Below are 27,722 nucleotides of genomic sequence, written 5' to 3'. Positions count from 1 at the left end.
AAGAAATTCTGCTAACTACTAGAAACACACTTTGCAAACAGGCTGGTCCCCAAATCTGCACATCATGAAGATGCTGGTTTGGTGTTACCTAGTACTGGTGAGTCTTTCTCACCAGACTTGGAAAAATGTGCTCTTAAAGGATGGTCTCTTAACTGATGTAAATTGGGCATTCTCTCAGGGTAACAGAGAATGTTGCTTTCCTGCTCCCATAGCCTCCCTAAACGCTATGTGGTCATAGGTGATATTCTCTTGAAAAGTGAAAGTCCAAGGAGGCATCACCTGTATCCTTGAGTCTATGTCTGTATCATAGTATAAAGGCTAGGATTATATAGGGCCTGGTCTGCAGTTCCACTGACATGCTTATGGCAGGAGTAAAAGCTTTTAAAGAAAATCTTGAGACATATGCTTGATGTAATAGCTTCAGTCATCCGAAGAAAATTAACAGCATGGCTCCTTTCTTAGGTATATCTGGAGATTGGGTTTATATTTCAATAATGTACTCTTTCAGTACCTCTTTCTAAAATTGACAAATATTTTTGTCAGTCTATATAGAGTGAGTTTTAAATCTGTAATGTATAAGTATTCATTCATTTAAGAATTTCATAAGTATTTTTTTTAATCAGGTATTTCTTGGATGACTTTGACTGTACTCTCAATGGCCAGTTGCCATGAATTATTAGACTCTTTTTTTTTTTTTCTTCAGAATCTTCCAGTAGACGTCTAGAGTTTAGCTAGAAGTCTTGGCTATGATACAAACAGTGATGGAAAACACATGAGCAGTAACAAGTTTTAATCTCGCTTCTCAGTACTAACATGGGCTAATCTGTGGAAGCAGCTTATTCCAGTGTCACCCAGGGTGCAGCCACACCAGGCTCTGTAGAAGGGTGTTTTTCTTTTAAATGTAATACCTTCTGATATTTTCTTCTTAAATAGTAGCTGAAGACATTCACGTTATAGATTTGTAGTACATGGTGGAAAATTCTACTTTCAAGAGGACTTACTCTCTTCTTACAAGGTATGTTTTCATGTCTTTTTTTCATGCACTAGTGTACAATTATTTCAGTCAATACTAAGAGGACATTAATGTTATTAACATAAATGCCTGTAAATTATATAATATAAAGTTTATCTGTATAATTTCTTAAAAAACAGCACTTAGATACATATGTAATATTACTCTAGCTTTTATGTTTTATATATAATGGATTTACTTTCAACATAACTGTGACTGCTTAAAACAGCTAGATGATAACCTGTCATTATGCTTTATCATAAAAGTTAACATGGCTGATTTTTTAAATCATTTAAACAAATAGTTTATGAATATGTTCTTTTAAAAAATAACATTAATGATAAAAAAGCTTGGGGATATTAAAAATACATTAAGTGAAAACAGTAAAAAATTTTTTTTCCAAAATGTGAAACTATGTCATTTTCTAGGGCATTTAAAAAATATATGAGTTATTCAAATGTTTTTACTTATACATTTGAATATTCATGTTTTTCCTTGATAACTGTCTTCCTTATTCTTATGTAATGAAATGGCACTGGACAGTTAAAATGGAGATTCATATAAGTCTAAGAAAGAATATTTATTAGCAAACTTTAATAAGCTTTATATTCAATATGAAAGATTAGAGACTTCACAAAATCCAGTCAGAATGTAAAATAAAGATTTCCTTTATCCCCTCTCAAAGTAAATTCTTAAAAGATTAAACAATGTATTTGATATCCTACTTTCTCATAATCTAATAGAGCATAGTTTTCTTTCTTGTTCAATCTATTTGGAGGTGTGGCAACCATAAACAATAGCCACATGGTATAGGATTAAGTTACAAAGAAATCTGAGGGAGTCTATATGTCTTTAAAAATAAAGACTTAAAAAATCCCACCAAGAATTGAGTTGTTTAAAAAAAAAAAATAAGCCTACACATACATAAAAGCATTTTGATGTTTTTAGTATTTAGAAAAATAGGATACTGGTGGAAAGAAGAGGGGATATGCAGTCTTCTGTTACAACTACTACATGAAAAAAGAATATTCAGATATCTGACCTGAGGTTTGAGACAGAATAGATTGACTTTACAAGCACAAGTTTTAAGGAAGGATAGGAAAAAATTAGAAAAATGAAGAGGTAGGAGTTTTTTGTTTTCAAAGGCAGCTAGGTTGCTGGATGCATTGAAAAACTGATGAAGGACAAAACATGTAAAGGGAAAAGCAGCCAGCAAGTTCTTCAATCAGCTGCTATTTATACTTTTGAGGTAAAGTTAATTATTTCTTTAAGGAAATCATAGGCTTTAAAAGTATCTGTTTCCGTGACCAAAAGGTACTGTGTGTAAGTTTCCAAATGCATGTTTGGATGTTTGATTTAACTTGTTCACTTACAAGTACTTTGATTACAGCTGAATTTAGTCTGGATTCCTTTTGTGAATACACAAAAAATGGTATATCACATTTATATACTGAAAACTATTATTGATAGGAACATTTCAGCCAAGCAGATCTTTAAGGATAGGATTTAAAAGCACAGTGACTTATTTTCCTAATAATAGTGTCTGAGAGGAAATACCATTTCACTTAGACAGATTTTCCATTCTAAGTTTGTGGAACATTTAAGCAGAAAATAGGAGCTTATGTAAATTCAGAAAGACACTTTTAAGCTACAATTCCAATCCTAAGAACTTGGCCAAACTTCTCGCCCCATTCTCTCTGAGGGGAGTCTGGTTACTGTCTGGAAGTTACTGTGAGAGTAAGACCCATGTAGAGGAGGCTAAGCAGAAGGGTGGACAATGCAGGAATGAGGAGGCCAGGTTCAGGTTCTTCCACTTTAAAAGAGGGCACGGTAGCAGTCTCAAAGGCCTCTTCTGGCTCTAATATGTCATGGCTTAGTAATAACAGCAGTAGCATTGAAATAATATTTCAAATACTACTCAGAGAAACCTGAAACCAAAATTCAAAGCTTTCTATGAGTAGGAAACTCTGGCAAAACTGGTTTAAATCAGGGAAATACTGAGTTTTCTTGAGAACAAGACATAAACACTTTAAAAGGTCTTAAAAATAACAACCTAAATACTGCCAAAACTAAACAAGTAAGAGTTTGATCCATATTAATAAGCTCAAAATCTCAAAATAAGATAAACAACTAAAAGGCGCATCATTTAAATGAGAAACAATATTCTCTACACTCCACACTGAATAGAAAAACACTACTGTTTAGTGTTCCCTCTTGGACATTCCAGTACTTTCCTACTGATAAAAAGTGCTTAACTAGAATAGGGAGAGGTTTAGGGTCTATAATCACTTGTTTTTATCAAGGCTTTGTCATTTCAAATGAAGGGAATAACTGGTAAATTCCTCATGGAATCAAGGTTCTCCTGACTTCTCTTTTCAAGTAACCAGGATAAGAGAATGCAAAAAGATCAGATTAATTTCATATGACTAATAGGAGACAGAAATAGCACAGAGAGAAGACTGTGACAGAAGATACTTTTGGTCCCTATAAAGAATTTCCTATCAACCACAGATGGACAACAGTGGAACTGGATGTCTCTTGAGGAGGTGTGCTCCCTGAGTCCTCTCACTGGAGTCATGCAATCAGAGAGCGGACACGCCATCTGGTCCACAATGTTCTGGAGGAAACTTCAACACTGGGAGGGATTCATTCAACTAAATGACATTTCCTGCTTCCACATGTCTCCTCTCTCACTCACATGGGAAGGGTCCAGGAAGGCATAACAGGTGGCTGCCCCCACCAGCCAGCCAAAGGAAAGCTTCCCAACTACCACAGAGGAGCCACTGCCTCATCTAGCAAGCCAGAGTTGCCATCTCACCCAAGGCAGGGAGGCGCTCACGTAGCGCGTCAGTATGAGAAGAAGAGAGGAAAGGAAACTGATTGATGCTCCTTCTGACTCCACAAGTAGGCTGATCAAAAGCCCATTGGGAGAGACATAAAAGAGAAACAAGCCTCCCCACTCCCCTTCATGCCTGGCTTCTTTCCTCTCCTTCACCTGTACATCACCCTTCTGTGTGTCCATCCAGCTCTGCTCCTTACATCAGTTTCCCTCTAAGTCTGTCACAACTGCTTTTTTCTTCCTCATCCCAGCCTGCATCCCACGCCAGGGCTCTTCTATGTCACAGGGCAGCATGAATGCAGCAGGAAATCGGGTTTGCGGGAATGAAGGCAAGTCCTTGGCCTGCTGCCAGGTTACAGGGAAAGGCCAAGATGTGGTATGGCTTCCCACTTTGGATCTCTAACATATTCCTCTTGTTACATGTATTTTTTTAAAAAAATTTCTGGTTTTCTTAGGTCTATATTTCCAGGCTATTATATGTTAGATTTTTCTGGTTTAGACAGGGAAACTACAACCTATTTATCTCTAAGTTTCTACCCCAAAACCCCACAAAAACCAAAATCAATGAAACTCAAACAACCAATTAACTCAAAAATAACCTTATTAAAATTCTTCTGCCTCCCATGGACCAGAGTAAATAGTGCTAGTCCTACCAAAAATTGTATCTCCAAACTATTTTGAAGCATTGTTGGTTGACTTTTGAGGGGGTAGTATATGGGAAACCTTTAACTGTACTGACTAATGCTATAGAAGTGGTAAGAAAAAGCAAAAGTATATGGAGGACCAGAGCAAAGACAATTTTGTTGCAGATTGATATTTAAAATATTTAAAAAGCACAATAATAATTTACAAAATATGCACCAGAGACAAGAAAATAACTTTTAACTCATAATCCCACTATCCCTTTTATTAGGTTTGTATATTCTATTTCAACCATTTTTTTAATATATATATTTTATTGATGTCTTTATTTCTATTGGTCTTAAATAGTAAACTGAAGGTTATGAGGAGTACAAAGACTTATGGTGAAGAATTTTACTTTCAGAGTCTGTGAACCACACATCTGGAGATTCTTCCAAAACATTAGAGTCACAGTGTACACAGCTGGCACTGACCACCTGCAGTTTAGTTCTATTTACTAACTTGAGCATTTATTTTTTACTTTTTCTAGTGCACCTGCCATTTAAGCATTCACTTTTACAATAATTCCACACTTACCTGACAGTAGGGGATTAGAAGGTGTGTTTCTGCTTTTTGAGCAAGGAAGCGTGGGAGAAGTGCATAGGGAGAGACACGTCTATTGAAAGCATCCAAATACGTTCTATTTCAGATTCTGCATCTGTGCCTAGTACATAGTGTGTACTGATAAATGCCCAATGAAAAACTCCAGCAACTTCAAAGAAAGCTAGAGACAGGACATCAAATGACATTTAATTCTTCACCATCACTAACTTTTCCACAAAGGTCAAACAAGGCTGGGGCAGCTATGGACCTAGAAGACAGAGTTGCAATGCAGAACAATCTTAAAGAATAAATTGGTACTAGGTACAAGCTTTGGTTTTGATAAGGACCAAAAGCTAAATGAGCTCAAGAATGAGAAGGCAGGGCACCAAGCATTAAGGAGCCAGGAACCACAAAGAAACCTGTGGTCAAGAAATAATGGAGCAAAGTTAGGCAGGCAGCCAAGAAGCAGAAATGATGTGCCAAAAAATGATGTTGGAAATGAGGCCCAGTTGACCATAACCAGGTGCCGGTGCCAGGATTCCAGGGTGACTGGAATGGTAACCTGCTGACAGGCTACTGCCTTGAGATGCCAGCACAATTTCTCTCTGTACTATACAAATCTGACTACCCAACCACCCCCATTTCCACCCGCTGAAAGCTGTGAGTGCACTCCTTTATGCAGAGATGTAAACTGGATAGCAACGTGTGGACTGGCTGGAAAGGAAGAGGTGACAGAAGCCACTAGCTAAAAGAAGATAAAAGAGAGTGCTCCTGTGTGGGTTGTAGCAGAAGATGCAAGGATGGGTCAGAACACATGAGCTCTAACTCAAGTTCTAGTTCAATTTGGTCATGTGGCCTTGCGGAAGCCACTGAAGCTCTTTGTACTTCCTATTCCTCCTGATTAATCTGAGAGATGTATCTAGAATAAACTGAATTGACAATTCCACAAGGCAGTGCAGAGATGGGAGGGCAGAACTGTTGCTGAAGTGGGATTCAGAATAAGGTTATAAAAATAAAAAAGTTTTTACTGTTCTGTGTCCTATATTCTCCCTTACCTAGCACAACTAAGTGTGAGTTATCATAGGGAAATCTGACAAGGCTGGTGATGTCATAGATTTCTAAGAGTTAAATAATATTAATTATCAGGTTAATCACTGATGACAGTAGGGTTTTTTAAAAAAATCTTCCTCTGATGATTAAAACATATACACATATATATGAATATTTTAATTAAATTAGTTAATCCATTTCTGATTTCAAGTCTAGAAATAGCAACGTGGTGGAGAGACATTAAACCTGATTCTGGAAAATTGTAAGAAGCTGGCATAATTCAAGGATTGAGGGAGCCAGGTCTTCCTGAGGTTGGGTCAATTCTAAGTGACTCTAGGAGTCCTTTGTGGCCAAGGTGCTGTCTGATGTTCAGGCATAGCAGTCCAGCCACACTGCTGGGTGACCCGGCTGCATGTGGACTACCCCCTGCCAGGCTACAGCCTCACCAATGGATTTATGTGCGGCCAGCTGAATGCCCCAAAGGGAAGACAGGCATAAGTCTGTTTTAGATGATATCATAATGGTTTTACTTTTTGAAAATTAACCAAAAAAACTGTATGTTTCACAGTTAATAATTAAGAAACCACGATATATAAACATACCTATGGGAAGATCTGCCGTCATATGACAATAAATTCTCAGAAGTTTCTCACTTGTACATTCCAGCTCCATGTGGCTTTAGAAAAATGCAAATGATAGCACCCCTACCCCCGAAAAACTAAACAAAAGGAAACTCAGTGGAATGATGAGTTGAGAAAGAATAGCCTGGACATCAGATGTTTTGGATAATGGAACAGATTGGAAGGGAGAAATCCAGTAGCACTGTAGAAAAAGTAACTAACTCTGAGAATGAGGCTAGGGAGGCTGGTGGGATAGAAGTTCAAGAAAACTTCCAGATGTACTAATGGGACATGAAGGATTTTACTTTAAAAGTGACATAGACATTAAGGCAATGCAAAGATTTTAGGAATAAAGGAATGTGATAACCTGTTTTTTTTTTTAAAAAAACAAAACAAAACAAAACATTAGTTTCCTAGGTATAAATGTAGTTCTTATTGTTCAGTATAGAAACTGAAGAAAAAAAAGACATGACTCTACAACCCAGATAATATCATCAATTAGGTATATTTGTGCCAGGATTTGTGTGTGTGTGTAAGTATACTACACATAGATTTTTTAAATATTTTCTTTCAAAAAACAGCATTTCTTATTTTTAAATATATTTGCAAATATTTTGTGAATTTTGAAGTATTTCAAGGAATAAATACACCCTATTTTATTTTACTATTTCCCTTTAACTATTAGTATAATCTTAAATTATCTTTTGTTATATAATTCTGTGATGAACACCTTTATGCACATTAGAATTGTTTCTTGAGACTAGACACCAAAAGTAGAATTACTAGATGAAAAAAAAAGATATTCATAAAGCATCCAATGCATATTGTTGCACTGCTTTCCAAAAACTTTTAATAAACTTACTCTCACATTAGTAACAAATAAGAATGCCATTTCGCTATATTCTTGCCAGCCCTGAAAAATATATAGCAGCAGGAACTCTTATCTATTTAAACCTGAACTTAATCCTCAATGTCTACTTCCTTCTAGATTGGTCCTCTACATAGGAAGACATGAAGGAGTATGTGCTTCTAGTGTTCTTGACTTTGTGCTCTGCCAAACCATTATTTCACCCTTCGTACATGACACTGAAGAATTTGATGCTGAAGGACATGGAAGATGAAGGTGATAGTGATGCTGACAACTCTCTCTTTCCAACAAGAGAGCCAATTAACCCCTTCTTCCCATTTGATCTGTTTTCAACATGTCCATTTGGATGCCAATGCTATTCGAGAGTTGTACACTGTTCCGATCTAGGTAAGAACATACATCAATTTGTTTTGAAGAATTATGTTGTTCTGATAAAATTTAAAGGATAGGGAAAGATCTCACTGAAATTTTAAAAATCAGCTAACTGTAAAGGAATTTTTTCATTTAAATTTTTGAAAAGTATAACAAACCCCAAAGTCCATCCAAATTTATTTTAAAAATCCAGAAAATCCGAAGAAAACATTGGAAATTTCACGTATAGAATATTTCCTTCTCTCTCCAAATTTGAATCAGTACTTCACTTTAATTTCCTTCAGAGAGAATGGATGTCACTGCGGTTTCATCTTATAGAGTGTCAACTGGTTTAAATTGTGCTTTCTAGCAAAATTCTACAATAACAAAGTAAGTTGTCTGTCCAGAACAATGAATAGGTTATAAAGTTTGTGAAATCTCTAATCTAGACATTTTAAAGACAATACTCTATGTGTTTTGAATGATTTGGGTTTAAAACTATCTAGAAAAGAAGTGGCTGAAATGCAAGTCACTTTCTAAAGTCTCTTAAAAATGTATAATTCTCTGCTGAGTATTTTATTATTTTAATACTTCTAATAAGAGTGCTGTCAAACAGAAGGGCATACTCAGGGAGAGGTGTAACAGGAATGCACACTGAAACTGTAGTCAGCTGTTTCCAAAACACAGAATGACTCAGACCTGACCCACTGTGGGAAGCCAAAGGTATAGTTCACATTTCCCATACTGGACCTGGAGCTCATCAAGGCCACTTGGAGGGTATATATGAGCAGACAATGCCTCTGCAAGCTTTAGATTTATTTCCCATGGTCACAGCATTTGTGGCAATATTCAAAACTTGTTACAGTGAATTCCAGAGACTTTAAAAATGTGTTATTATGGGATACAATGAGAAAGGTGAACAAAAACCATCCAGAAAAAGAGGATATTATTATCAGCTAGAATCACTGGGAAAGTCTTAATGGAATATACAGGCACATATCTTAAAATGACATGGCACTGTTAGCAGCATAAATGTCACCTACCCCATGACCACGGAAAATGAAGGTTCCAAATTCATCAGGGGTAGGGTAAGGGAAGGTTTGTCAAAATGTATGTTACAGGTCCTGTCTGCAGAACTTCTAGCTTCCTACAAGACCTTCCACTTATTTTCTAAAATCAAAGTAATCTCCTAACAAAACTGCTGCTACCTTGGTAACCCATCAAGTTACCCCCTTTTCCCTCTTTCCAACTATGTCAAACTTCTTCAAAGAATTATCAGTTTTAAAGTATAAAGGGGAAAGTATCGAGGGCTGTCAAGTGGAATGTTGACATCCACAGTATTTTTAAATATTGAATTCTTCAATTTGGGGCTATTAAATATAGTATTAATATTATTAATTAGTATTAATACTAATACTAATATAATTAGTATTATCAGGAGCCTAGCGGGCTACAGACCATGGGGTCACAAAGGAGTCAGATGTGAGTTAGTGACTCAATAAAAACAACACTCTTCAGGAGTAAGGATGGCTCCAGTAAAAGTGTAGTAATATCTGAAACTCACTTTAAAATACATAAAAAAGATAAAGAAAATGAAGAAGGCCCCATGCGCATCAAGCATAACTACCATACGGAATGTCTGATAACAATCAGGGGTGCACATTTTCAGCCATTTAAGAAAAACAAGGAAAGTAAGGAAGAAATGTACCATATACTCCTGCTGATTTTTTGCTTCTTTAAGAAAGAAAAAACACATTTATGTCTTTAAATAATTTAATTGGGGCTTCCCTGGTGGCTCAGACGGTAAAGAATCCATTTGCAATGCAGGAGACCCAGTTTTGATATTTCTGTCAGGAAGATCCCCTGGAGAAGGGAATGTCTACCCACTCCACTCTTGCCTGGAGAAGTCCATGGACAGAGGAGCCTGGCAGGCTACAGTCCATGGGGTCACAAAGAGTTGAATAAATTTTTGTAAATCAAATAATTTACAACTAATTAGAGAAGCTCATTATTAAAATAAATGGGTGGTAAGGTTTTTAATAGTATACATGAAAATAAACTTATTTATCTATTTTCTAAGCATAACTTTCTACATATTGATGCTTCTTAAAATGATCAAAACCCCAGGCTCCAATGTAGCACTATGACTGCCTGAAAATATGCAAAGAATGTCAATATTCTTTAGTCAAAAGTGCATGAGCAGAATCTGTGCCTCCACTGTAGGTCTCCTCCTTGTAGTTATATTAGAGCACTTCAGCTTAGCTCCATTTAATGTCACTATGACTGAAATGATGGCTAGACCCAGCTAGACACCTTGTAAAAATAAAGTTACTTGATAGGATTAGGCCATTCCAAAGACCAATGTTTTTGTCAGCTGCTTCACATTAAGTCATCTACTATTTAATGGCAATCACAAATTTCTTAAAAAGCACACAATATCAGCAATCTTATCTTTAGTATATAATATGTATGCAATGTGTTTATTTCTCAGGTCTGTCCTCCGTCCCAAGCAACATTCCATTTGATACTCGAATGGTTGACCTTCAAAACAATAAAATTAAGGAAATCAAAGAAAATGACTTTAAAGGACTCACCTCACTTTATGTAAGAATACATGTTCCTATTTTCAAATATTTAAGTGAAAATCTCTATCACTGCTAAAATGATTACTTGTATTTGTGTTTGTATAAACAAGTCTTTATTTACTCTGTGTGATGAATGACAAAATCCTGTTATTTTGCATTGTTCTAGTCAATGAAAAGTGATAGATTTAATTTAATTATTAATTTGATTCAACTGACGTTTACTGAGTGATAGACCATTGAAAGGCAGTGGGCTAAGAATTCAAGTAAATGATCCTTAGATGAGATTATTTCAGTAATCACAGTCCTTGCACACTAAAATAATGAAACTACGGTTATTTATAGCAACTTATGAATGTACAATGTAAGAAAAGCAGTATGCAAACCCACTGACTTAAGAACCCACAAAGCTCTAAGAGCAGCATTGTGTAACATACATAATTGATTAAATATATCTATACGGCTATTTTTCTAGACTTCCGAAGATGAAAAAGAACTTTGCTTACTATATTGGTTAATATTTTAGCTTTCTAAAATTTAAAAGATTCTTATTTCTCTATTTAACATTTTGGGCCTCTAGATTTTTAGCAGGTAAAATTTTGAATGCTATTTGAAATTCGGTTTGGGGGAAGAACCTGATTCCACACTGTCACAGACATGGGGTGTCATCTCTTCCCCTCAGAGTAATATTAGAGTGGAACAGCCTCTTTTTTGCACCAGGCTATGGTGGTAAGGCAATACTGCTCTTCCAGGCTGTTTTTCCACATTCTCATGCTACGCTGGAGAGAAGAAAGTAAACCTGTTACCTGCAAGGCACCAAGAGGTGATGGGAGGGATATTATGACCATAGCAGTCTCCTGCTATGTAGCCATCCATGTAGCCCTGTTCTCTTCCTATGTCTGAAAGGCTTGAGGCCACTCTACCCACACGAACCCTGCTGAACCACCCTAGCAGGCAGGGAAAGGAGACTACCAAATCCCATTACGAAACCAGTGCTTAAATGTCAGCTGGAAGACTGTGTTCTAGACACCACGTGGGGTGTTTTACTCAACTCTCTTGCTAAATCCCCTTGAGAAGGCCTGGCACGGATGGCACCAGAAAGCCCAGTCAACCCCCTGTGAAGCTATACTCTCCCCTGCACTGCCTGGTGGCTGGGCTTGTGGGGCCTTGACTGCTCTTTTCCCTTTCAAATATACAGTACAGATTTGCTGGGTTTCATACATAATAAAGTTTCCATGTTAAAAAGAAAAGAGCAAATGGAAGAACATATATATATATATCTTATAACTGAGGCCTCACTTAAACAGTCAGAAATAGCATAACAGGATCTGTCCAGTCTACCCCACTAACTCCAGTCTACAAAGCCTTTTATAGAATAGCAAGGCCATTATTTTACCCTCAGATGTTGGAAATATAGTGAATGCTTCTACCACTTCTTCAACCTATATTTACCTATAAGACCACAATCATTAATGCCATATTTAACTCTGAATCATTAAGTCTTTGTCACATCATTATTTTATTATATTTTAGGAGTATTCCAGGGATTTAACCTAAGAGTACTCCAGTTATTCATTGAGAAAAGAGAATCGAAAAGGTGTCAGGAGCTGTCTTAGGCCGCTTTAATTTCTTTTAGTCATTTTTAAGTGGCATTGTATTGGAGTGTTCTGGAGTTCAGCAGTCCCAGGCTGAAATCTTGGTCTAACAGAATTAGAAACATTGGGAAAGTGACTTACTTCTCTAAGTCTGACTTCTCTCAGTTTTAAAAGAAGTGTGATAACAGTATGGAATTCAGAATGGTTATTTAGACGAGTGAAGGCATATAAGGTACTCAGAGTCCAACTGTCAGCTATTACTGCTACCAGCTTAGTGTTTCTAGACTGGTCAATGCATGAATGTAAAGTACTTTTAAAAGCACACTTCATACTTAAATTGTTAGCATGTTGTATATCTCAAATCACTTATTTAATTATAGTATCATCTACATGGCACTGGTCTTTAAAGAGAATTAAAATTATTTTTTAGATATCCTATAAATTCTCTATATGTTTTAGCTGCTTGTTTGGCATTCTGATTCTTGCACAGAGAACAATGAAGCATTAGAGAATAAGTGAGATCACTACACACACACACACACATATTCCAAGTTCACTTCCAGCCCGCTATTACAGACACATTCATCATGAAGACTTACTGTCCTACCACTGAAAGACTATACTTTTCTCATCTTCTGTCCTTACATATAACCACACTGTTTGGGGCTCTGTGACTGCTATGTTTGGAATTTTCATGTGAAAGCCAACATTGAAAGTACTGCTTAAATGGAGACACTGTGCTAACTCAACTTGCTGGGGCAGCGTTTGAGGGTTAAAAATTCTTACCCCATTTTGTATTACTTATCCTTCCTTTTATGCAGTATGACAACTGCATGTCTTAACCAGAGGGGAAAAAAAACAAAACCCCATTTGTGATGGCTGGATCTAATTGAGGCCCATATTCCCACTGGGGCTCCTGACAGTGGCAGCCCACAGGAAGTGCACACAAGAGGAAGAGCAAAGTATGGAGGGCAGAAGGGTCGGGGCAGGCAGGGGGGCAAATCACTTTTCTTCACTGTGCTCATGTCCTCATCACTAAGAGGACAGAAATAATTTTTGTTAAATTTACCTCATGGGGGTTGAGTGACGTGGCCAAGTTGTTCAATCTTCCCTGTCCTCTCATTTTTTCAGTATAACCAAAGGAAAAGAGAACACATTCTAAATTTGGCAGCACACAGAAAGGAGTATATTTCACCAGCTGGTAACAAAATTTAGTTTAAATTCTTCTCAGTTTAACCTTTTTTAGTTAAAATTATTAAGAATAGTGATGTCTGAAAGAAGGGTAAGAAAAAGGAGACAGTAAAGGCCTAGAGTGAAACCAGTGAACATGATAATAAAAGGACTTTACCTGCCAAAGTATTTGTATTTCTTCTGTGAAACAACAACAATGTAAATAACAGTATAAAGGCATATTAAGTCAATCTATAAACAAGGAAGATTATTGTAGAATGGTACCAGAGACAGAAGTCAAAAGGAAACAATCTAGATCTGCTTCCTAAAAGAATGAGAGGATCCAGATTAGCAGAGAGGAATAAAAAGTTCTAGCAAAGTTAAACTCACCTGCCATTGCCCTTGGGAAACATTGAAAATTCTTTCTGCAAAATCTGGCATGTTTTGAAAATAGTTACTAGTTGACTGGCAAGCCCTAGCACCAAGGACTTTTCCAGTTTTGGTTCTGAAGTTCTGTGCCCCAGTAGATTCTAGGAATGCTAAAACACTTGCCATTGCCCTTGGGAAACACTGAAAATTCTTTCTACAAAATCTGGCATGTTTTGAAAATAGTTACTAGGTGACTGGCAATCCCTGGTACCAAGAACTTTCCCAGTTTTGGTTCTGAAGTTTTGCACCCCAGTAGACTTAGATGGCTACAGTCAGACCCTCAACGTGTCATAAAGGGTTTGACTGTGGGGAACGCAGATTCAGGCTGTATAAGTTCTTTTACTTTCTGGGGTTGTGTCTCTTCTGAAGAGTGTTGTCACGCTGCACCAAGAAATAGCCACAGAACTGAGGAGGGGTTGAGTCATTCCTCAGAACCTACTACCACCTCCCCAGTGTCTACAGTATGCCAGAATGCTGAGGGCACATTGTAGGAATTTATTCTTACAAGTCTCTATACTGGAGAAAACAGTATACATTAGTAAACAAGACAGAAATGAGGTTTTAAGAGTAGATAAAATCATGTAAAAATGTATTTGGTGTGTACTGAACTTAACTTTGTAGAGTGAACAGGTTTAAGATAAGATAAAGATAATACCATTCATACTTCCATGAATTGAAATAGGAGAGGGGAACCTTAAACACAGGAAAACTTCACCTACTCAACATAAATCAAAGGCATGAAACCAATTGTTAAAGCTTTGCACTGTTTCAACTCAGTGGCAAATGTGTGTGTGTGTGTGTGCATGCATACACATGTGTGTATTAGCTTAGACTGGACTGGAGAATTATTTACATGGCTAATAAAGTACATAAATGACACAGTTTGCATTGATTTTCATGATTTCCAATCACTACTGCATATTGGTAATCAAATATTGGTAAATTAAATTCCTGATTCGGTACAACTTTTTATGCTTTATCTAGGCTTTGATTCTGAACAACAATAAACTAACAAAGATTCACCCAAAAGCCTTTCTAACCACAAAGAAGTTGCGAAGGCTATATCTGTCCCACAATCAACTAAGTGAAATACCGCTTAATCTTCCCAAATCATTAGCAGAACTCAGAATTCATGACAATAAAGTTAAGAAAATACAAAAGGAAACATTCAAAGGAATGAATGCTTTACATGTTCTAGGTAAGTTTTTGCAAATAAATGGGACATTTTGAAATTATATGCAATATGCAGATATAGAGATCTTTATCATCATTAATAAATTTAGGACTGACAATTTCTAAAATTAATTTTTTTAATCTAATAAGCTTTACCTAGATAAGCCATTCAAAAATCAATTAAAGTATCAAACAAAATTTATAGCACTTAAAGAAATACACCTTTTGTACATAAATACATGTGCACTCTCAAGAATTCCCTAATGTGGTTTCTGTTTCCTGACTGTACCTTAACTGGTGAATATTTGTTATTCTCATTTAATTTAAAGATACCATTTTTAATGTAAAAACTACTTAAATATAACCTACAAAATTAATTCAGATATTATTTAGAATGTACAGCTAACTTTTCATTAGTTCTTTAAGATTATTGAACTATGGCATTTTTACTGTATATTTTAAATTTTACACACTATTTTATTTCTAACACCCATGGTAAAACCATGTCATCTTCCCCCACAATATCTATTCAAAATTCCTAACCAATATTCTCATTCATTTACTCATTTAATTCAACCAAGTGCCAGACACTTACCAAATAGCTTCACTATCTGGTACTTCCTCAGTTATATTTCTGTTAACAAATAATTTTAATTGATTTGCAATTTTAAAAGTTTAGGTGACAAATAAATGTACACTGCAAGACACAAAGGTTTTGAATTATATGAATGATGGTCTTTCTTCCTAATGTAGTATTACTGTAACAAAATGTTGATCATGCTCATGGTTGGAAAAGAATAAGTAAGTTATTGATTTAGTAATTCAAAGCAAAAGAGTAAAGCTGTTATATAGTCCAGCCTATGTAATACAAAGCATTCTGTCATCTGAGACTAACAGAAAGGAGAGTAGATAGACACAGAAACAGATACACTGGGCAAAGAAGAGTCTGAACAATACAGTACTGTAAAGCAAAATAAAGTAAAAATAAAAATTAAAACAAACAAACAAACAAAAAACAATAATGCTCACACTGCTAGGGACATGCATCTCTGTATTCTGAGTTTCCTTCAATATACAACATATGTGTGCTAAATTATATAATTCCGCTCCCCCCACAGAAATGAGTGCAAACCCTCTGGATAACAATGGGATTGAACCAGGGGCATTTGAAGGGGTAACAGTGTTCCATATCAGAATTGCAGAAGCAAAACTGACCTCAATTCCGAAAGGTTTGTATTTATATAGTATTTTTTAAACTGTCATCTTAAAATGACTATTAAATGTAATGCTATAGACACTGTCAAAACCACAGAATTCTTTTTTACCAGTATATCTGGTCAGTATAGTATGAAATTTAGTGTTTTTTCATGTACACAAAAAGAACCATATGTAGAGGTGTTTGTTTTTTTGTTTTTTGTTTTTTTTTTTTGACAGTTTGAAACCAGGATCTTTATTCCCGGAGAATAAAACTTAAGAAGCAATAAATTTTTTATTTTCTCTTTCTGGACATTTACTCATCTTTACCTGTCATTCTGTGAAGTGTCTCAGAGAGGTGACAATTCTGTAGAGAAGAAAGCAGAGGGAAATGCACAGGGTCAGAGACCTTTCTCCAGGCTTGTTAGCAGTAGTTCAGGGCGGGAATTGTCAGGAGAGACCGGCAGATGCTGGCAGTGGCAGGGGTGGGTGTATACTCTGGGCAAGGAACTCTACACCTCATTTTTTCTTTTTACAGCCGAGCTGTGTACATTAACAGGCTAATGCACAGAAAGGTCTGAAGACAATGTTGGGCACATGCGAAAACTCTTACAAGACAGACATAACCAGTACCAGAATGAGCACCATGCTCTTTATCATGTGACCTGAAGCTGGTGCCTCAAAGTAAAATGTTTCTTAAGTTTGCCACAGGACCAATTTTCTAAAGTATTACTTACACGATCCCAGACTGATGACTAACTAGATAGGATTTACCTTTCTCCAAGCCCATGCTTAAAGTCTCACCTTCTTCCCCCTTGACAAAGTCTCTCTAATACCTGGATCAGAAATAACCCCTATGATTAATAACATATTTTCCTTTCAAACAGCCCTGTCTTTCATTATCCACAGTAAAATCAGCAATAATCTTTTTTTCTTCTATTTTATCATTAACTCCTTTTCTATATTACTCAGTAGATCCAGATTAACAAAACAAACATAGGCTGATAATTTAAAAAATCAAGCAAAGCTACTATTACTGATCTTTCATTTCATCTACGGTAGAAAGACAATTTCATTTAGTAGAGGAAAAATCAGTTTAGTTCAGAACTTACACAATTAAAAACAACCTTAATTTAGTTTTCAAGGAGATGGCTGTTTTTCCACAAGAAAGCTAAAATATTATATTTACCATCTAATCTTTAGAATAACAACAACAGAAATACATACTCTACCTAACAAGTTAAATAAAATCACTTTCATAAGCTGGAAGCTGACGCAGACGGTAAGAGGATGTACTAGAGCAGAAGAGTGGGGCACCACCCCAGAGCTGTGGCTCACAGGTCTTACAGTTATCATCAATCTTTATATTTATATTAGCAGTTTTCTTTATGACAAAACATGCTGAGAGTAATTCTCTGCACGTTTCAAAGTGTATCTTTAAATGAAGTTTTAACTCCTTATGAAGTTCTCAAGATTTTTCCAAAGTCTAAAGGAACATTTTATATATTTAGAAATTTAAATTTCAAATCTCTAAATTTACATAACTACTTCTTTAAGATCCTTAATAAGTGAGAGTCTCTCAGTCGTGTTCGACTCTTTGCAACCCCAGAGACTATACAGTCCATGGAATTCTCCAGGCCAGAATCCTGGAGTGGGTAGCCTTTCCCTTCTCCAGGGGATCTTCCCAACCCAGGGATCGAACCCAGGTCTCCTGCACTGCAGGTAGATTCTTTACCAGCTGAGCCACAAGGGAAGCTTATGACACTAAAATCCTTATGACATTCAAAAGACAGTTTTTTCTTTCTATGCCTTATTTGCTCAAATGTTAAGGCTGACTGCCTAAATGTTATAATTCAATCATCACTACCCATTGCAACAGGGTGAATTAGGCAGAGGTCCAGAAGATTCTTAACTAGACTGTACAACGTAAGATGAATGAAAAGTGGTTTTCCTTGTCAACAGTGGTTAAGATTTCACCTTCCACTGCAAGGGGTGCAGGTTCAATCCCTGGTCGGGGAGCTAAGATGCCCCATGCCTTGTAGCCAAAAAACCAAAACATAAAACAGAAATAATGTTAACTATAAAGACTTTAAAATAAAAATAGCCATACCAAAAAAAAAAAAAAAAAAAAAAAGAAGTAGACTGAAAACTGTTTTTCCTTCATATTCAATTGGAAAATTTTGTTACATAATGGAATTGCATGGAGCGGAATAGAGACCTGTTTGACTATAGAGTAGATACAGAAATATCCTACGTTGGTACAAAAGTAATCGTGCTTTCATATTGCTAATCTTTAATCATTATAACTAGGGTCAACACACCTTTATTACTCAAAATAGGAACCATTACAATCTACACATTTTTTACCAACGAAAAATAAGTTTGTTTACGGCTGTAGTATAAAAATCCGTTCTTTAGGATTCGACGAACTCTTGGAAAGCATTTTCTGTATCCTGCTGGTTGTGGAAGCATTTTCCCTGCAAAAAGCTGTCAAGATGCTTGAAGAATTGGTAGTCGATTGACAAGAGGTCAGGTAAATATGGAAGATGAGGCAAAACTTTGGAGCCCAATTCGATCCATTTTGAAGTGATGGTTGTACAACATGCAGTTGGGCATTGTCATGGAGAAGAATTTGGTCCATTTTATTGCCCCAGGCCAGCTGCAGGTGTGGCAGTTTTCTATACATCTCACCCATTTGCTGAGCATACTTCTCAGATGTAACGATTTTGCAGAAAACTATAGTGAATCAGACTGGCAGCAGACCACCCAATAGTGACCATGACATTTTTCTGGTGCAAGTTTGGATTTGGGAAGAGCTTTGGAGCTTCTTCTCAGTCCAACCACTGAGCTGGTTGTTGCTGGTTGTTATAAAAAATCCATTTTTCATCACATGTCACGATCTAATCGAGAAACAACTCATCATTTTTGCACAGATTAAGAGAAGACAACATTTCAAAACAATGAGTTTTTTGATTTTCGGTCAGTTCATGAGGCACCTGCTTACTAAGCTTTTTCACATTTCCAATTTGCTTCAAATGCCGAATGATCACAGAATGGTCAATGCTGAGTTCTTTGGCACCTTCTCTTTTAGTTGTAAGAGGATCAGTTTCGAGGATTGCTCTCAATTGGTCACTGTCAACTTCTGATGGCCAGCCACTATACTTTTCATTTTCAAGGCTCTTGTCTTCTTTGCAAAACTTATTGAACCACCACTGCACTTACCTTTATTAGCAGTTCCTCGGCCAAATGAGTTGTTGATGTTGCGAGTTGTCTATGCTGCTTTACAACCTACTTTGAACTCAAATAAGAGAATCGCTTGAATTTGCTTTTTGTCTAACATTATTTCCATACTATAAAATAAATATAAAATAAACAAGTATGTCATTAGCAAAAAACCATAAAGCAGGTTTATGTTTTTTATATGTGAGTATAGTCATTCTTTAAATATGAGTAAGCTCAACTGATCAGAATTCAAGAAATTAGGATGCTCTCGGTTTAGAATTATTTTCCTGCTCTCTAATTTATTTATTTTTAAAAATAAAAGTACATTATAAAATCAATATAAATTCAGCCATGATGAATACTGTTATTCATAAGGATTTGTCAATTATCTTTAACAGTCTTAATACTAATAAAGGAAGGAAACGTTTTAGCAAGAATTGAAAAAAAGAATGCATTTCCTAGCTAGGCAACAAGAAATTTTGATTGAAAACTAATACATTATGTGTAGGATTACTGAAATGAGGTCTGACTGAATGTTCTGGTTAGTCTCTTTCATTCCAGCTTCAGTTAATATGGAGAGAGCTAGGGTCAGAACTGCAGGGAATCAAACATATGAAACAGAGGAAAAAAATTCTTGTGTTTATGCTGTTCAGTCTCTAAGTCTTGTCTGACTCTTTGCAACCCCTGGACTGCAGTACACCAGTCTTCCTTTGCCTTCACTATCACCCAGAGTTTGCTCAAACTCATGTCCACTGAGTTGGTGATGCCATCCAACCATCTCAACCTCTGTTGTCCCCTTCTCCTGATGCCCTGTCGTTCCCGGCATTAGGGTCTTTTCCAGTGAATCCTCTCTTCAAATCAGGTGGCCAAAGTATTAGAGCTTCAGCTTCAGCATCAGTCCTTTCAATGAATATTCAGGGTTGATTTCCTTTAGGATTGACTGGTTTGATCTCCTTGCTGTCCAAGGCACTCTCAAGAGGTTCTCCAGTACCACAATTAAATAGCATCAATCCTTTGGCGCTCAGCCTTCTTTATGGTCCAACTTTCACATCTGTACCTGACTACTGGAAAAACCATAGCTTTGAATATACGGACCTTTGTTGGCAAAGTGACATTTCTGCTTTTTAATATGCTATCTAGGTCTGTCATAGCTTTTCTTCTAAGGAGCAAGCATCTTTTCATTTTGTGGCTTCAGTAACTGCCCACTATGATTTTGGAGCCCAGGAAAATAATGATAGAAAAAAAAAATTCATCGGGACTTCCCCAGCAGTCCAGTGGTTAAGATTCCACCATCCAATCAACGCAGGACGCACAGGTTTGACCCCTAGTTGGGGAACTAAGTCCCTAATTACTAGCTGAAGGATGTGGCCAAAAATTAGAAAAAAAATTCAATGGACACCTCTGGGTATTGTATTAATTCATTACTTGAATGAAATCAAACATTTATGCTGCTTTTTCTATAAAAACTGTATTATAAAGTAACTAAATAATTAATGAAGAAAAATTCTTTAGAGAAGAATCTCACCTAATAAATGCGTAATGAATGATGAAATCAGAATATCATCATTTTCCAACTGTTAATGAAATAATAAATCTAAGTAGCAGTAATCAATGAATGAGTGTGAAGACTATCAGATGAAAGAATAATTTACTGAATCTAATCTGGTCTCTAGTTCTAACTACTCATTCAGTTCAGTCCCTCAGTTGTGTCCAACTCTTTGCGACCCATGAACCGCAGCACGCCAGGCCTCCCTGTCCATCACCAACTCCCGGAGTCCACCCAAACCCATGTCCATTGTGTCAGTGATGCCATCCAGCCATCTCATCCTCTGTCATCCCCTTCTCCTCCTGCCCTCAATCTTTCCCAGCATCAGGGTCTTTTCAAATGAGTCAGCTCTTCTACTAGGTAATAAGAAATAAAGGGCCTAGATGGAGGCCATTAGCCCAATCTACAAATGAGTATCTCAAACAATTTAATATCTGAAACAAATCAATAGAAGAGGAAAGAGGAGGTAGCATGTAACAGAAGAAGAGATTTAAAGAGATACAAGACTCAAATATATTTTGTACACTTTATTTGGATCCTGACCTGAACAAATCAACTGTAAAATAATATACTTGAGGTTATTAGGGAAATGATTATTAGAAGATAGGAAAGAATTATTGCTTATTTTGTTAGATGTGATACAGACATGATGATTATGTAAGGGGAAAAAAAAGATGACCTTATGGGGTTAGAGATGTCTAGTCTTTACAAGTGAAATGACATTATATATGAAATTGGATTTTAAGTACTCTAGCAAAAAAATAAATTAATAAAAGCAAATAGATAATACATAACTACTAAGGTAGATGAAACAAAATTGGAGAAATGGAGATAATTGTTGAAGCCAAGCAACCAGCAAGGTTTCTCGTTTCTATTTTTTTATGTTTGAAATTTTCCATAATAATAATAATTTAAAAAAGCAAATCCCCCAAAACTGCCTAAGTCTATAATGTGAAACTTAACGAGTAAATAAATAATCAATAGGGCTTGGTCTTAGCCTGATCTAACATACATATTTCTTTTCTTATCATCAGAACTACCTTCAACTTTACTGGAGCTACATTTAGATTATAATAAAATTTCAGTTGTGGAACTTGAGGATTTTAAACGATACAAAGATCTGCAAAGGTAAACATTTCTCAAATCCTATCCAACTTGTAGGTGGTAGTCCATATGATGACAATATTAATGAAACTTCTTAGAGAATGTGTTGAGGGACACAATCAAAATTGAGGGAAAACTAGAATGGATTGCTATCATTTTGTCTCAGAAATGAAAGAAGCAATGAGTAAAAGGACACTTTCCGAATGTTCCTTTTGTTGCACACAGGTTAGAAAGTTTTCTGACAGTAGAGGAAAGGGCTATTACATCCTGAAATAGGTTATTAAAAGAAAGTATGGAATACCTTTCTCTGAACATATATACAAATATTTCTAACTTAGTTGTGTTTTCAGCTAACTGAATCATATCATCTGCTCAAGAGTTGATGCATTTTATATCACTCTTAGGCTGGGTCTAGGAAACAACAGGATCACAGATATTGAAAATGGAAGTCTTGCTAACATACCACGTGTGAGAGAAATACACCTAGAAAACAACAAACTAAAAAAAGTGCCTTCAGGATTACAAGAGTTGAAATACCTCCAGGTAAAACATTGTACTTGTGTTTTGTAGACATTAATACTTTCTTTTGTTTTTTATGAAATATATTAGTATCTGAAGCAAAGAAGCAAGTAGCTTCACACCCTAATCATCCTCCTAACAACCTAATGACCCTCCTAATTCACACCCTAATGACCCTCCAGATTATCCAACATGTTTTATGCAGCAAGAGTGTTAGAAGGCCAGTTTATATTAAGGTATCAGCCAGAACACTCAGGAACCCATTTCTAAGCCTCAGTTTCTTCTGCTGAAACTGTCAAGGTCATTGTGGTTAAGGTGCTGACAGCTAATTTCAGGTTTCTGGGGTGGCAATAACTATGTAAAGCCAGGACTGGTCAGGAGGAAATCAAGCAGGATTATATAACCTTTCATTCTGTAAACATTTTATGAAGGAAGAGCATGTGCACAAAGTCTGAGGTGTTTTCACTATCAATGTGGTGCCAGTTAAAAGTGTGCATGCTTTTCAAAAACCTCAGGCCAGAATATATATTCAAAAGTCAGTGTTTGGAGCATTAAGGGCTCACATTTCTTGTTCTTAATTATTAGAAAAACTTTCCCTTCTAATCTGGCAACTCTTGACTAGCCAGAAGGGGCCACAGAATTGTTGAAGAATCTGATAAGGCTTTAGATACTCTAAGAAAAAATATGAAGAAAATCTTTCCACATGATTTTAGGAATTTCACAGATCTTCCCGATTTCCATCTATGGACCTCAAATTAAGCAGCCCTACTTAATCTCAATCATCTTTAGTCCATTTTTCTTATGTGCGTTCTTGATATACTGTACAAAGTCCTCATTGTCTAAGGAAAAACATATTGAGAACAAAACTGGGTCTTGAGCCACTTGCTTGTACATTTCTTTCTAATTTTTCTTTAAATAAGTTTTGTTCACTACACAAAAAGAACCCTTTGGCGTAGAAGCCATCAAAATGCATGTGACATTGGCAGGTGCTAATCTGCCAATTAAGATTACGACTTCTGCTTTGATTTTTTTTCAAATGTTGTGTATAATCTTGTTTTTTTAAACAGTGGGCACAAGTGGGGTCTTCCCTCTTTTAAGCTGTCCAGTCTTTAAGTACTTTACTCCACAATACTGATCCTAGATTCTGAGCATCTTAAATCTATCCATACTATTGTTAGCATTAAAAAAATTAAACAGAATTGTAACACAAACATAGTCATAAAGATACATTCAACGAACGTCCACAAAGCAAAAACACCCATGTCCAGCACTGTTTTCCATTCCCAGTGAGGTCAATGCTGTGGTAAACTATATCTTGCACTGCTGCTGAGCTCCTAGGAAACCATATAATGCATCTGCCACGAAGTCCCCAAGATTAATAGAGGGCAGCAGCGACTCCAACACAAAACTTAGAGGTTTTAGCAATGCCTACAGTTCTCAGGACTGGCTCAGATCAATCTTACCAAAGCAAAATGAAGAGGTAACAAAAGCTAGAACTGGTATCCTAGCCTGCCAGCAAAAGGCTCCTTCTTTATAATATGCCAAAACATTGTTAGTTAAGTAGATTGCTTTTACTTCCTAGAAATCTCAGTTGCCAAAAGAGTTCAAAGAAGGAATTTATAGGTTATTAAAGGGAATGAAGGGAAGGTCTTATATTTTCCATTTTTTTTCTGAGTAATTTAACAAGACATATACACAGCCTATAAAATTGTATTTTGTCCATTGGTGCAACTAAAGATTCAACTATTGATGCTATATTACAGATATGTATTTAAAATATCGATAGACATATTTCTCTATAAAACAAAAAAGTAGCTCTATCTACACTTCTCTCCTTTGAACACAGAAAATGCTAGCTAAAAATTCTTCATATTCATATTGTAAAACTAATTCTTAGAGCATTAAATTTCATTCTTCTACTCATTTCTAATACTTTAAAAACACATTATTGCATATGGTACTGAAATAACCCTACACACACACATCCTAAAAGTTGGGTATTACTATGCATAAAAGCAAAAAGCTATTCCTGTGGTAAGTCTACTTTACTGTACGACAAAAAACTTTCATCTATGTATGTGTGTGAGCGTGTGTGTATGTAGAGAGAGAGACAGGGACAGGAGAGTGGCATGTGCTGACCAGGCTGACCTTGGCTTTGGCATGAGTACACACCACACTTCATATATACAGCAATTTCCGTATGATACAGGAGCTTGAGTCTTTTAACAGGCATAAATGAGCACATATATTTTAAGCAAAATATGTCCAAATCAGTTCAAAACAGAGACAAAGCCATGAACAAATGCTGACTACAAACAGAATTTCTTCTTTTTCACATTTATCAAGAATTTTTAATCCATTCTTTCCCCTTATTACAACAGATAATCTTTCTTCATTCTAATTCAATTACAAAAGTGGGAGTGAATGATTTCTGCCCAACAGTGCCAAAGATGAAGAAATCTTTATACAGTGCAATAAGTTTATCCAACAACCCGGTAAAGTATTGGGAGGTACAACCTGCAACATTTCGTTGTGTTTTGAGCAGAATGAGTGTTCAGCTTGGGAACTTCAGGAAGTGATAATTAGTAATTAGTGATATACATTTAATACAAAATTTAAAAATTGTTACATTTGGAATACTTGAACTCTATTAATAATGGTGGTACTATGCATCAATGCAAAAATCTATCCCCATGTGGTTAAGTCCACTGACTTATTGTATGACAATAAATTTCAACAGAATTTTGCAAAAACTATTGATACATCAGGATTAAAGGAAATAGGCATATACTGCAGTTTCCTTTTATATGTAAACGATTTTGCATAAATTTCATGCTTGAACATTCTTTCTCAGTAACAAAAAATAAGACATTCAGTATTTAACACTTTGTTATCAAGTGCATTTAAAAAACAACTGTACTGTAAATGGAATGCTTGACTTGGCAAAATTTTTGTTCTTTCATTTGCTATTAGAAAAAGAAAATCGACAAGTACGGTTATATAAAGAATACATTATACTATTCTTATTCTGTCTTTAAAAACTTCGGTATTACTGTAATATTTCTAATAATGTTGAAGTATGGTTTGATATAATCTTATTCAAATTTTCACATCTTCAAGACTTACTGTCTTTATGTTTAAAACTTCTTTATAATAAAGTCTTCAGTAAGTGTTTATTACCAACTCAAACAGATGCTATTCATACAGCTGTTTTTCAAGCTGTAGCACATACTTTTCTTTTTAATTATTATTACCTGATTATAAACTCTCTATAGAAATGCATAGTGAGTATTTATATAAAATCTCACTTTTTTATTATTACAGTTATTATAAGCTTTTAACAGTGTGTCAATTGTTAGGTTATATAACACTGTCACTTCAATGCTAATGAATATTTTCAAGATGTCCCTTTGTAAGACCTTGGTTGGAAGAGACTGGATACTATCAACTCTATACCAAACTGTCTCCTTAAATATGCACAGACTGGATAACTCTGAAGAACACATCTTGTATAACTGAATAGGCAGATCATTAAATAGAAACTAGCTCTGTATAAATATTAACAATACTTACATATGTATTTTTTTGGTGTTCAACATAAATAAAACTAAAAAAAAATAAGGAAAACATTAAAATATTGGCTTGAAATAAAATATTTGTGCTTTGGTTTTTCTTCCTCCACCCAGAAAAATAAACTATTTTTGATAAAACTCTTATATATGACACTTTTAGTACAGTGTTAATGCTTATTCTTAATAATAGTATTGAAACAACCCAAATCATACCTGTGCTATGGGAGCTAATCATCTTTATAGTAAACAACCTCAAAAACTAGACTTCAAATAATTCTGGGGAGAGCCGTACATTACAAACACATAAAAAGGGGTGGAGGGTTGGGATATCCAGATCAAGAAAGAGTAAATAGATCTGTTCTTCACAGTGAGGTTTCCCAGCTGCTGACACTGTAAGCTAGATCATTCTGGGCGGGATGGGGCCGGGACGGGACAGAGAAGGGATGCTATCCTGTCCTTTCCAGAATGTCTGGCAGCTCCCTGGTCTGTATTTACTAGATGCCAGTAGCACTTGCACCACAGTGTGACAATCAACTATTTCCCCAAAACATGCCAATGTGCCATGTGGAGCCAAACTGTAGCTGGTTGAGAACCACTGATTTATAGAAAATTTACTTAATTTCTAAATTCTGGCACAAGTTTGCAAACCTGAAATAAAATAGTTATTTTTGTTTGGTAAAACAGTCAATCCTAAAGGAAATCAGTCCTGAATATTAATTGGAAGGACTGATGCTAAAGCTGAAACTCCAATACTTTGGCCACTGGATACAAAGACCTGACTCTTTGGAAAAGACCCTGATGCTGGGAAAGATTGAAGGCAGGAGGAGAAGGGGATGACAGAGGATCAGATGGTTGGATGGCATCACCGACTCTATGAACATGAGTTTGAACAAGCTCTGAGAGTTGGTGATGGACAGGGAAGCCCGGCATGCTGCAGTCCATGGGGTTGCAGAGTCAGACACGACTGAGTGACTGAACTGAACTGAACTGAAAACTGCAAGGGCAAGATCAAAGTGTGATTAAAATAATACCACCAGTAGTGATATAACAGAAAGAGCCCAGGGATGCAGAGGTCTGAGTTGAGAATATATACCCATAAATCCAGCTCCATTTATAGCCTTGAGCTAATCACTATCTTTTTGAACCTGCCTTCTCATCTAAAAAGGGTAGGGATGACACACACTACTGATCTGATAGGTTGCTGTAAGAACTGAATGAAAAAAGTGTATGAAAAATGCTCTGCAAACCATAAAGATTCATGAAATATGCTTAACTATTATACCAGACAATAATTTACTGACAAGAAAAATGAAAGATTATGAAGTTTAAAAGCAAAAAAAAAACTCATAACAGGGCTTCCCTGGTGATACAATGGTTAAGAATTCGCTTTGCAATGTGGTGGACAACGGTTCAATCCCTGGCTGGGGAAGATCCCACATGCTGTGCAGCAACTAAGTCCATGCACCACAATTACTGGGCCAACGCTCTAGAGTCCACGCACCTAGAGCCTGTGCTCTGCGACAAGAGAATCCACAGCAATGAGAAGCCCGCACACTGCAACAAGGAGTAGGCTGTGTTCACTGCAACTAGAGAAAGCCTGCATGCAACAAAGACCCAACAGAGCCAAAAAATGAATAAATCTTTAAAAAAGG

General features: G+C 36.1%; 2 protein-coding genes across 2 annotated transcripts in view; one reads left to right on the top strand and one right to left on the bottom strand.

The window, feature by feature from the left end:
• Positions 1 to 27,722, bottom strand: part of CENPP (centromere protein P) — a 235,608-nt gene that overhangs the window by 88,192 nt on the left and 119,694 nt on the right.
• On the top strand, positions 763 to 26,151 carry ASPN (asporin). The gene is made up of 8 exons (XM_005684162.2): positions 763 to 1,015; positions 7,734 to 8,000; positions 10,456 to 10,568; positions 14,725 to 14,938; positions 16,032 to 16,142; positions 21,910 to 22,003; positions 22,384 to 22,522; positions 24,880 to 26,151. The coding sequence occupies exons 2-8, from the start codon at positions 7,757 to 7,759 to the stop codon at positions 25,075 to 25,077; spliced, it is 1,113 nt and encodes a 370-aa protein (XP_005684219.1). The 5' UTR covers positions 763 to 1,015; positions 7,734 to 7,756; the 3' UTR covers positions 25,078 to 26,151.

Source organism: Capra hircus, chromosome 8 (assembly GCF_001704415.2).
Source record: "Capra hircus breed San Clemente chromosome 8, ASM170441v1, whole genome shotgun sequence".
NCBI classification, from domain to species: domain Eukaryota; kingdom Metazoa; phylum Chordata; class Mammalia; order Artiodactyla; family Bovidae; genus Capra; species Capra hircus.
This window is presented reverse-complemented; position numbering and strand designations above follow the sequence as displayed.